The sequence below is a fragment of the Calidris pugnax genome, unplaced genomic scaffold, assembly GCF_001431845.1.
Source record: "Calidris pugnax isolate Ruff unplaced genomic scaffold, ASM143184v1 scaffold615, whole genome shotgun sequence".
Lineage (NCBI taxonomy): Eukaryota > Metazoa > Chordata > Aves > Charadriiformes > Scolopacidae > Calidris > Calidris pugnax.
Window position 1 is genome coordinate 183863 of NW_015091382.1, and position 12264 is coordinate 196126.

General features: G+C 44.1%; 1 protein-coding gene across 1 annotated transcript; it reads left to right on the forward strand.

The window, feature by feature from the left end:
* Positions 1 to 84: 84 nt before the first annotated feature.
* LOC106899509 lies at positions 85 to 12247 on the forward strand. Its single transcript, XM_014961378.1, has 7 exons — positions 85 to 216; positions 2752 to 3019; positions 4240 to 4380; positions 5230 to 5442; positions 8031 to 8169; positions 9120 to 9313; positions 12068 to 12247. The coding sequence occupies exons 2-7, from the start codon at positions 2822 to 2824 to the stop codon at positions 12245 to 12247; spliced, it is 1065 nt and encodes a 354-aa protein (XP_014816864.1). The 5' UTR covers positions 85 to 216; positions 2752 to 2821.
* Positions 12248 to 12264: the final 17 nt, after the last annotated feature.

A 12264-nucleotide genomic window follows, 5' to 3' on the forward strand; every position in this document is an offset into this window, starting at 1 on the left:
TGTTGGGGTACTTTGTTACAGGACTTACAGTCGGGAAGATGGACAACTGGAAATACTGTATAACTCAGAACTCTCTTTCCACCAACGCCTCTATACGGACCTGGGAGCGATCTTCTATCACTTCTGCCTCTGCCAACCCCTCTTCACCATAACAAAGCACCCTCTGCTCTATGTCAGAGGGGTGGTTCCTTCGGCGTGTTTCCAAGCCTTGTCCAGGTATGGCTCCTCCAGATTCACAGGCAAGACATTACAAAATGAAATGTTGGCCAAGTAGAGTGAATATTTGAGACAAAAAAAATAGGACTGTTGGATATCTTTCCCCTGATGAAAGCAGTCTGTGGGCCTGAATTGCCCATAAGGGCAATTCAGGCCCACAGACTGCTTTCATCAGGCAATGCCCATCTGGGCAATTCAGATTTTAGATGAGGGATGGTGAGGCAAAAAAGCTTGGTTTTCTAACTGTGGACACAGTGGTGACTTGGTATTGGTGAGCCCGCTTTTGGTTTGGGCAGGAGATTACAATTTGTAAAGAAGAGAGGTGTATCAGTAGGATAGCACATCAGAAAATATCTGAACATAATTCAGATAGAAGAAAGAGAAAATTCTGGTGTCAGAAGCACCAGCTGGGAAGGATTTACTTCTCTCCCTGGTTCTCATAGAGGTGGTGCAGGATGGAGGAAAGGAAGAGGCCAAATAGGACTTGACAGAGCCAGAAAGTCACTTGAACTAAGTGGGGAATTCTAGAAACTATCTTCTCATGGTAACTAGAGAAAGGAAGAGTTTTGTGAGAGTTGGGGTGATATGTTTCCTGTTCCTGGCTTTTTGTTTGATTTATTTTTATGATTCATTGCTGGGTCTCCGCCAGGCTGCTCACTTTGTCAGTGTGCAGGTATCCACAGCTGTTTGCCTTAAAGCATCTCTGACGTTACATCTCGTGAGATGGATTAAGGAAAAAGAAAGTGGGTGAAGTCTTATGTGCAAATCTCTATCTATCTATCTATCTGTTTTAAAAATCTCTGAAAAAAATTCTACATGGTCTCTTTGTGTGGTTATTTGTAAATTAAGACGCATCTATTGAGAGGTAGAAAAAGGTACCATCCATCTTTGGTATGAGGAACTTGGGCTCAGAAAGCAGACATGAGCTGTGATTGCTTGCTTTCTTACTGGCTTGTGTAGATTAACTTCTGAGCTGAAATCCTGCCAAGCTTATTTGAAACGAATGGGGACATTTAGTCTTGAGACAAGAGTGAATGTCTCCTAGACATTAATCTGATTTCATAAAACGATTTAGGTATGTGCTGGCAATATTTGAGGTATAAAATAAAATAATGCTGCTTGTTTTAGATACTTGGTAGTTAATTTTCTTGTCAAATTTCATTGTAGTATCTCCAGTCTAAAAAAAAAAAATTAAATTAAATCAGCAGGTTGGCTGCTGTGCACAACTTGCTAGATGGCTGCAGCTCAGGCTCCTGCAGGGAGAGTGAAGGTTTCAGGATGGCGGGGATAATTTTAAATGCAGGGGGTCATTTTTCCACTAGGGAGAGGTGAAGCTGCAGGAATGATCGCTATATTTCAGTGCACTCATCCCTATAAAATCAGAGAGAACCTTGGTAAAAGCATCTTTAGTGGCTGAGACGATGTCCTTGGAGACAGCAGCTCTTTCCAGCAGCCCACCCTCACAGAGGAGTGAGTCGTGTCTGCCAGGCTTTGGGTGTTAGTCCTTGTTGCCATACCCCCTTGCTGTGCTTGGAGTTATTCAGAGAAATACAGATAAATTCTTCACTGCAGTACACAGACTGTGACTGTGTTCAAAAGCAGTCTCTAACTTGCAGAACTCCTGGTTTGTTTTGTTAGTTTTTGGTTTGCTGCAGGCAGTCAGTGGTTTAATGTGTGCACACCAGAAACTGCTGCCTCTTGACACATGTCCTTCTGCTAGAGCTAGCCAGGAAAGGGATTTTAACTGTAGAAGAACTAATGCACATGATCTATATGCACAAAGTCCAATTTAATTTTTAATACACCGATACAAACTCAACTTGTGTCATTAGTGCTGATGCAACTTTGAAATGAATGTGATTCATCAGTTGCATGTGTCGTTCAGAAGTAATGGTAAGAAAATAATGTTGCAGTAATTTGACAATTGAACTCTTTTACAGTAAAGTTACTCTCCTCAAATAAAGAATAGCCATGTGATAAATGAATTATCAGTTTTCCACTTGGGGTAAGGAATCATTGCACTGTGTTTGGCTCTCAGGTGAGTTGCTACGTTTTGTGGCCTCTGCTCTGGCCCGAGCCAGAGGGGCTGGGAATCGAAATAAATGTGTATATACTAAGTGTGTGTGTGGGGCTCAATAGACATCACGTATTTAGAACTGCTTTTGTGTTGATACTAGTCTTTTCTGGCCAAATTTAGTGAATGAAGAGAAATCAGATGTGAAGTAACCAGTGGAACCAGTGTGCATGAAGGGAGTAGCCAACTCCCTTTGCTCCCTTGCTTTACTGCCTGTCCAGCCAGAGGCTAGAGAAGTTTCAGCAGCTAATCATTAACTTGCAGCTAACCCCTCATAGGTTTATTAAACTGCTAAACCTCTTTATTGCTGCTAAGTGCCAGCAGACATGAACTGACCTGAGCTGCTTCAGAAATAGGCGTTTCAAGAAGGTTTTATAGTTTTTGCGCAGTAACATTAACTGTAATGATTTGATTGCAGCACAGATTTTGTACACTGGTAACCAGTTGCTGTCTATTTGTAGGCTCCATTCCCTGTGTCACAGCAAGAGGCTGAGGGATGTAATCCGTGGGGACCTGCTGCCCTCCCCAGAGATGGTCACCCTCTTGAGTCACGGCTACGGAGCTCCCCTAGCTCCTGAGGATCTCTGCGCTCCGAAACCTCCTTTGCCATCACTTTCCTCTGATGATAACACCCTGCCAGGAGAAGTGAGCAGAGTGAAACAGGCAGTGGATGTGCAGCAGAAGAAAGAAAGAGCAGACAAAATGTCTCTGGAGAGAAACCCTGTTGGGGTGAGTAGTTTGCCGTAAGCGAGAGGGGAGCCTCGCAGTTGCAAAACTTCATATCCTTAATCAACACCTTCATCTACTGGAACAGTGACTCATGAGACTTAGAAACTTCTGGTAGGGTGTTTGTAGGTAATGCACAGACATTATAAAAACGTGCAGGGTCATTTTATTTTGTGAAAGTTGAATCTCAAATGTAATTGATTCTCAAGGGGAAGGACAATTCCAGTGCTTACAGGTAAACACAGGAGACACTGCACGAGTGGTAAAGGAACTGATTATTTAAATAAGCTTGTACTTTCTTTTGGGGTTTGGTTCCTATTTTGTCTCTTTCTTCTCCACATTGTGCTTTAACATGTCATCCAGGCTTCAGATGCTTGTGGGACATCAAGTCAGCTCAGCTCATATGAAAATTGTGCTTTATTCTCTTGGCACGTGACAGACCTGCTTGCCTTTGGGCAACCATGATGGCATTTATTCTTAACTAGATAAAGTCAGCAGTCACAGACAGAGCTGAGCTTTAAGGAAATGGTGAAGAATTTTAGAACCTCTTCTGCCTTGTCACCAGTGTCCATTTGTAGTTGCCTCAGGGAAAATGCATTGAAACCAGACCCTCTCCTGTTAGTGCAGACCCCACAGGAGGGGTGTCCCGCATGGCTTCTGGGAACCTGAATGATTTTTTTGGAATATATTGCTTAGCTGAGGACTCTAACTGTCCCATGGTGTGTGAAGAACAGTTCTGAATGGTTTTTCCTGTGTGTACAAAGAGGTTTTGCCTGATACGCAAAATTCTGTGTTCCTGTATGAGAGTACTGTCTTGGAGATACTGAAAGACATTGAACTCCTAAGTATTTTCTTTTTCAGCCTTAGTCTGTTGATAAAGGAATATTGCATGAGGTTAGAAAACAAGACCATCTTGAGTAATTGTTCCTGGTGCTTGCATTTATAACATCACACAAGGATAAGAGCAGCAGAGCACTTGGGCCTGTATAGATAAAGTGTAGAGTTATTTTGTTATTTATATAAACTTAGCAGTCTTCTCAGTGGGCTGCCACTGCTCCTGCAGGATGCCATGTGCAAGGGTGAAATGGAGCTGTTTCTCTGTAATAGTCTTTTTGTGGAGTATTTGATTAACAAAGAGCTGTTGTGTAGTAAATCTATATAAATACAGATTATGTTTTGCTGGGGTTTTTAAAAGTTTTGTTTTTTTCTTTTAATGTTTACAGAATCAAGGAAAGATGAAAAAGCCAAAGTTTGAAGCTTTCAGGATTTCTCCTGTTGATGGCAAATCTGTCTTTAACTACAGCTGCCAGAGCCTGAATTCTGCAGAACTTGCAAAGAAGTGTCTTCGCTGGGAAATGGCAAAGGTAAAATGAGACACACAACTGGAAGATCTTGGCTTGCTGTGTGTAGGCCTTAAACCAGAGAGATGGCTTAAATAGCTTTACAATAGTAACTTCCATATTAGCACAGAGGAAGGGAATTTGGCATCCAAAAAGAGAGGCATTCTTTGTTGCTGTGAAAATTCTGCTCTTCATGCTGTTTGTTACAGTCAAGTTGTCTCATCTCCATGCCTTGGGCTGATGTTTTGAGTGCAGACGTTGATAACCTCCGTGGTCACATCCCGTTCTGTCTCACTTATTAATAAGTGGGACAATTTGAGTAATTGCAGCATCGGTGTATGTGGAATTAAGTGATCTGAAGAACAAACTTAAGAACACATTTGAAGAATCACATTTATCTGCTTTTGTCTGAATAGCTGGCTTGAATCTTAATAACAAATGCTATTTTCCTGTCAGCTGGTGGAAATGACTGTAGCTCCGTGAAAACAGTTGATGATGTACCATGAAGAGTATGAACCAGAGTTCTCTTTTTGTGCAAATAATATTAAAGATACTTCTTTCTGTAATTATTTTACAGACATCCCATTATATCACTTGCAATTAATTCCATCATTGGATCATAATAGAATTAAATTTTTTTAAAAATGTTTTAATACATGATATGTTGATATCTATTTATTGATACATATTTAATGATATATATTTGTATAATTCTGTTCTATGATTATGTGCAGTCTTAAGGAAAGACTGTTCTGTACCTTAATGGGCTGTTCTCCCACCAAAGGGGAATTAACATCAACACCAAAAAAAAAATAAAAATCTTTTTTGTGTAGGAACCAAAGAAGAGAAAAAAAATAAATCTTTTTTGTGTAGGAACCAAAGAAGAGATTCACTTATTGTCATGAGTATCTGTCAGCCACATTTGACCCGGTGGATGTGGATGCTGCCAGTGAGGAATTCCTTGCAAAATCCAAGAGTATGTGGCTGTCACCAGATGGATTTGTATTTCCTGGATTTAAGAGCAGCTTTGAAAGCAACTTGCACCCTCGGATGCCTGATGAAGCACGTGTGGAGGAGTTAAGGGAGGTAACAGAAGGCTTAAATCAACAGTCCCAAGGGAACTCAAGCATTTTAGGAGACTTGAAAGAGGCAGAGTGCTGTGGTTTGTGGAAGTCTCTTTAGAGGGGTACAGCTTTAGCAGCTTTTTTGAGGGTGCTGCCTGTGTTTGCGGGTTGGGTCCAGCAGCATCTGGCTCACTCAGGTAATATTTTGTTTGCATACACAAATCCTACCCTGAACTCATACAGAATTGCCAATATTAATCGGATATTGATAGGTATTGATGGACTATAGAGTGTTTTGGTTTACATTTACAATTGGTTTCTAGTGTCAGAAAAAATCATAATACTGCATGCCATGATGGATGGGTTCCAGGCTGCTCTTCATGTGTAGCCTTCCTTCATGTTTCTAAATGGACTATAGAGTGCTTTGATTTACAATTGGGGTCTAGTGTCAGAAAAAATCATAATACTGCATGCCATGATGGATGGGTTCCAGGCTGCTCTTCATGTGTAGCCTTCCTTCATGTTTCTAAATTCCCTCACAGCTTATTTTTCCTTCATCTTTTATTTATGGTTTGTAGTTACAGTTTTATGGGGTGTTTGTCCTCCACCACTGTGTTCTCTGTCACTTTCCTTCTGCCCTGTGTCCTTTCTTCTGATCCTTCTCCTATTTAGCTTCTAGTTTCCTGGATCATCACCTTGACCAGGTTACAGTTCCCTGTTTTGAACAGTCTTCAGCATTGTGCATACTTTAGTGCATGTGGTCTGCATTAGGAAGAAAATTTATATGTTATTTGAATGTCAAGATGAGGAAATAAAGGGAATAGAATGGGGGTTTTTTTGTGCAGGATCAGTAAATTCTACTAAATTAATGGAACACAGTCACGGCACAGAGTGGAACAAGCTGAATGCTTGGGGGCTCGTTACCGTATCTTGCAAGAATGTGTACATGTTCATTTCATTTTCAGACTTTATTTATCTCAATATTTTTTTTTCATACAAGTTAAAGTAGTTTCTCAAAAAGGTTACAGTATAGCTGAAGTGAAAAGTGGTTAGTGAAACCAAAGTGCTTTTTCCTGATGATGCTGGAGAATGGATGTTCTCATGAAGGAGCAGAGAAGGTTCCCCACCCAAGAGCCAGCCAGTACGGTGTTAATTACTGGTGCCTTTTGCCAAAGAGACAAAAAAGAGGTGGGGAATTAGGCAGTACAGGATCAAAACCTGCCAAGCTGGAAAGGGGTAACTGGGGTGACCACACTGAAATGAATGAGGGTAGGAGTTGGTCAGTGTGTTGTGTTGAGCACTGTCACCTCCTGACGGGATGGGAGCAGGGGTGAGAGCTGACAGCCTGGCAGTGCCACTGCTGTGCAGCATCGGGGCAAGCTGTGGAGTCAAGAGAGGAGAGGAAGCCACCAACAGCATTATATGGGGTAGTAGAGATTGATTCTGGACTTACCATTCATGTCACCTGAAAAGTGGAACAAGAGCAGAAAGCTGTTTGGGTCCCATTCTGAAGCAGTGCAGTTTTGACACACTGCCTCTTCAGCTGTACTGGTTTTCTTCTCAAGCACAGGATTTGACCATCTTCTGTAACACCCCTGGGAGGCAAAAAAGTTCTTGGAGTTCTTCTGGATTCTTAAAGTATCTGTACTGTTTCTGTGCAGTAACACATCTGTACAATATGTGTAATAGCACTGTGAAATACCTGTGTGGTTTCTGTACTGACTCAGCCATCCTTTAACCGCACGGTTTTAGGTCAAACAGTGAAAGAACAGGGCTAACAACACACAGTGGGGTTAATTTGGAGCTTGGGAAGGGTAGTTTTGTCTGAAAAAACTCTAACTGGGATTTCAGCAGTGGGTAGTCAGGGGACACAAAGGTTGAGCTCTGTTTTGCTGTTGTGATGATGAATGTTCCTGCTGTGGTTCCACCTGCTTCCTCGGGGCACCTGGGCTCTAGGCCCCAAGAGTTTAATCCTAATTGTATGTTTAGAAGCACTGGGACAAGTTCTGCTTTCTAAAAGCACTATGTTTTACCGTTATCCTTGAGGTGATGTATGGCTCTCGCTGTGCTGGCAATTCTGCACAGCCAGCCCACCTCTTGCTGCTGGGAGAAGAGAAATACCTGGTGATGGTTGGGACTGGGTCTGGCCTCATGCAGGCCCACCACGCGGAGGGGGACAGTGGGATGGACTCACCCAGGGAGAGGGATGGTCCAAGCTGCAGGTTTAGCAGCTGTGTATGAAATACAGCAACGTGCCTGGGACCCTTTATAGCACTGCAGAGAAATGTGACATAAATATGAAATCGAATCCCCTGGCAGCTATTTCTCAAGTATATTGTTAGTGCCTGTGTGTTAGATAGCAGCTCCCTGCTAGAGTGTCAGCAGCTCGCTCACTAAATGGGTTTTTGTTCTTATTTATGGGTGTCAAACACAACAAACTGCAAGGCTGCTTAGAGAGAGAAATGGTCTTGTGCAGCGCAGTCTGGACTTTGGTAAGATCCTGTTCTGGGAGTTGGTAGATCGCTACCCAAGAAGCTGGCTGACTTAATTTTGTGACTCTTCCCTGGTGACTTTGGCCTGTTTTCTTAAAGGGATTCAATTTTCATTTAGAAATGGCAGGAGAATGCTCTGCACGCTAACCTGAGGCCCGTGCTGCCACGAGACAGATGGGGCTGGGACAAACGGCACATTGATTTCGATCTCTATAAGAAGCCACCTGAGCACTTCATGACAACAGCCCCACGGACTGGTAACGGATCTGTTAAAATTAACTTAATCACAAAGCTTTTAACTTGAAGCTCTGACATATGGTCCCAAAGCTTGTTGAGTTCGGCCATCGAGGAAGGGAGTTTGAATGCAAAGAGTTTTAGCAAGGAGGTCCATGGACAGCAAAGCTGTTTGTACTCGAGGAAATGAAGCATCTTAGGATGTAAGACCCTGGCCATACTCCAGTCTTACCCCTGCATTTACCCAGCTTGTTAGCCTGACTGCCTTTGTTTGCAGTAACATATGACAGGGAGGAATAGCTCCTTCTTGGCTTACTCTTCTGTTGGCTGCCTGATTGTCCTTTGTGGAGGTTGATGACAATCAGCTTTAATTACCAAGGGCAGACAAAAGGCTGCCTCCCAGACCATAAGTGATACCAGAGAATTGGTCCAGAGGGGGCCTGAGATGAGCCCGTTACAGCTGCACGCTGCGGTGTCCCTTGGGGAGGGGGGCACTGTGTGACCTCCTGGTCTCCCACAAAGTTATATTTCATTATAAAACGGTATTTTGAGAGGTTTGCCATGTGTTTCTTTTTGCCCGGAACCAACTGAGAGTCACTGCCACATTTACAAGCAGAAAATAATAGATTTATTGTGGTCGCTAGAATCTTCGTCTTTGACAACTTTTCTGCTGCACGTTTCCCTGCAGCTTGCAAAGCAGTTGCTTAGTGCAGTTCTTCTCAAGTGCTTCATACAGAGGAAGGCTTTGGGAAGCAGTCGGGATAATTCCACCTTCACCTGTGTTTTATGGAGCCTGCAGGGCAGTGCTGTGGGCAGCAGCCATTATTCTAACACCTGTGTTTCTTCTAGTGGAATCCTTGGGAGAAAGGTTGTTCTTTGCTTTCAGCCTACTTTTTGGGTTTTTTTAGTTCAAACAGCCGAAACTCAGCTTTTCCATCTAACTGCTTTCTGTTGCCTGGTTTCTCTTTTGCAGTCCGTTGTTGGCCTTGTGAAGATGCTGCTCAGATTCTGCAAACTGCCTCTGACGATACCGAGCTGGAAGCTCACCAGGGCTCCAGGGCAGCCCAGTCTGGGCCACGGGCCAGGCTCCAGCCTCAGAAGCTCCGAGGACTTCTGAAAGATGAGCCTGGGAAGTTGTCACTGGGGAGGGCAGGGCCAGTTTGGAAGGTAACTGTGTGACTGACCTGCCCCCACCTCTGTGCAGCAGCAGCTTTGTGGAAGGCAGAGAACTTGCGACGCTTCATTTAGCACAATACTTTCCACAGTAAAAGTATTTGTTAAAATTGGTGTTGGTAGCTCTGGTTGACTCAGTCTTACAAAGCTCCTAGAAAAATGTATGAGCCTGGGCACAAAATGATTTATTTTTTTTTTCATTCCTTGCTTTGATGCTCAGAGATAATGGAGGAAGGGGGAGAGTTTCTGTTCAATTAACTAACTTGGCTGTCAGTGTGCAGTGGGTGAGAAAAGAAGAACAATTTCTGGCCAGCTGGCTTAGCAGCTCTCAAAGAAATGGTAATGTCCCCTGATGAACCGTCGGGGCCGAGGCACTTGTATCAGGGAGGTGCCAAATGTCTCCCCGTGTGCTCCCTTCATCCCCATGGAGCTGTGCAGAGCCCTGCGCTGCAGCCCCTCGGCACAAACCCCCACACAGACACCCCGCTTTGTGAGACTGAAGGCTTTGTGCTCCTTCATTTGCAGAGCTGTCTGGGTGGCCTGCACCTGACTGCTCCTTTGTGGGCCGAGGCACAGGCTCTGCCTCCACGGAAACCACTGACCCCGGCCCCGAGCCTGCTTTAAGGCTGATTTTGATCAAAGGGGCTGAAGCTCGCTCTTGGCTACAAATGCTCTAGAAAAACAAACACAGGAACTAGGAGAGTGTTGGTAACAAAAGCAGAGTTAAACCTTTGAGGCCAACTCACTGCCACCCACCCTCCCTTTGGTTTTTTTTATTTTAATATCCTAAGTGCCAGCTTTTGTGTGAAATGGACGCTCGGCACCAGCTGCCTCCTCAGCTCCCAGTGTCAAGCTTTGAGCTGCGCAGCCCTTTGTGCTCCCTGGGCCTGCCCTTCTGCTGTGATGGGGCTTGGATTCAAACTATGAAACTTGTCCACCTTGGACTCTTTGCCCGTTTCCTGTAATTCCAATATATTCCAACACACAGCCCTTTTTGCCAGACTGCACAGAAATACTCCTGTTAGTTTATTAGCTAACGTACATCTTGCACTTCATGACATTTTAATTACAGCAATCAGACTTGCCTCTGTCCTGTCCCAAGTTTCTTGAGCACCTTTTTGAAGCCTCCCCAAGCCCACGGGAAGGTATTTCTCTCTTGCCTCACTACGTAGGCTACTTTTTTGCCAAGACAACCCTTTACAAAAGAGATGTTATGGACATTGACTTCCAAGGGTCTGCTTTGGAAGAGAGATCAAAAGAAAAAAAAAAAACACCACAAAACAAACCAAACACCCCCACAAAAAAGCACTGCATTTTTAGTACTTGCTTTTAATAATTTCCAAACTAGCCTCCTTTTCCAGTACAGTGTTTTTCCCCTGACAGAAAAAGAAAGAAAACATCCCTGCCGGATGGTGTGCCTTGCTGAAGGAACACAGAATTTAAATATATCCATCCATGATGGATATATTAAGGCTGAACATCCAGAGTCACAGTATCACATCATCATTTATTTTCTGCTTGGTTTTTTTAAGGTTGTTTTCAGAGGGGGGACCCAGTATCTCCACTAGCTCAGTGCCATTGCCTGCTGCCATCTGTGCATTCTTACGCTGTCGTGTTCTCTGCCCATTTGTCTCTCTTGGATGGGCTCCTCCTTTACCTGATGATGGGTTTTGTGGTATTTTTCTTTAAAAAAAATAATCTTTGCAGCAGCAGCAAACCTGGTTGTGCTGTGGGTGGATTTTCCTCCATACTATCTAAGCAGTGTAATTCCCTGAGGAGGGTGCCTGGCTGGTGGATGCCACCTGTCTTCTCCTTCGCCTGATGATGGTTTTTGAGGTATTTTTCTTAAAAAAATATATCTTTGCAGCAGCAGCAAACCTGGTTGTGCTGTGGGTGGATTTTCCTCCATACTATCTAAGCAGTGTAATTCCCTGAGGAGGGTGCCTGGCTGGTGGATGCCAGGTCACACCACCCGAGCAGGGCTGGGCATTGCGGGAGGTGTACAGATATGGATATATTTATTTATGCTGGATATAAAATTTGTATCGTAAAGGCTTTGAGCACAAAGGTTGCATGTAATGGTGTTTTCTTCTAAGTGATCTCAAATCCAGACCACACCATGTGCTGTGAACATTTCCAAGCCTGTGGGTGAATGCTCTGTGGCTCATTTGTGTAATAGTGTATGAGTGTGCAACAGCTTTTGTGTTCTTGTCCATGTTTTGGGGAATCTGTGCATCTAAAAATGGCCTCACCTTGGTGCTCAGAGGCACCTACAACTTCTGTGTGGGCACACACACCTCACTTCTTCCTTTTTTTAAAGGCTCCCTGGCCGAGTGCCTCCAGAGCTGCTCTTTTCCTGTCCCAGCCCATCCCCGCGCGAGGTGTACAGATATGGATATATTTATTTATGCTGGATATAAAATTTGTATCGTAAAGGCTTTGAGCACAAAGGTTGCATGTAATGGTGTTTTCTTCTAAGTGATCTCAAATCCAGACCACACCATGTGCTGTGAACATTTCCAAGCCTGTGGGTGAATGCTCTGTGGCTCATTTGTGTAATAGTGTATGAGTGTGCAACAGCTTTTGTGTTCTTGTCCATGTTTTGGGGAATCTGTGCATCTAAAAATGGCCTCACCTTGGTGCTCAGAGGCACCTACAACTTCTGTGTGGGCACACACACCTCACCTCGTCCTTTTTTATAAGGCTCCCTGGCCGAGCACCTCCAGAGCCGCTCTTTTCCTGTCCCAGCCCATCCCCGCGCTGCCGGCGCTGGGCAGCCAGCCCAGTGGGACCAGTGACCTCCTGGGAAGCAGGAACAGCATCACTGGTGGCTTTGCACCAGGTCCTGGTGACCAGCACAGCCTGAAGCACCACAGGAACGGAGAGCATGGGACCTTTGGAGAACTCCAGGGCACAGAGTTGCGGTAAGAGAAATTAATTGCTAG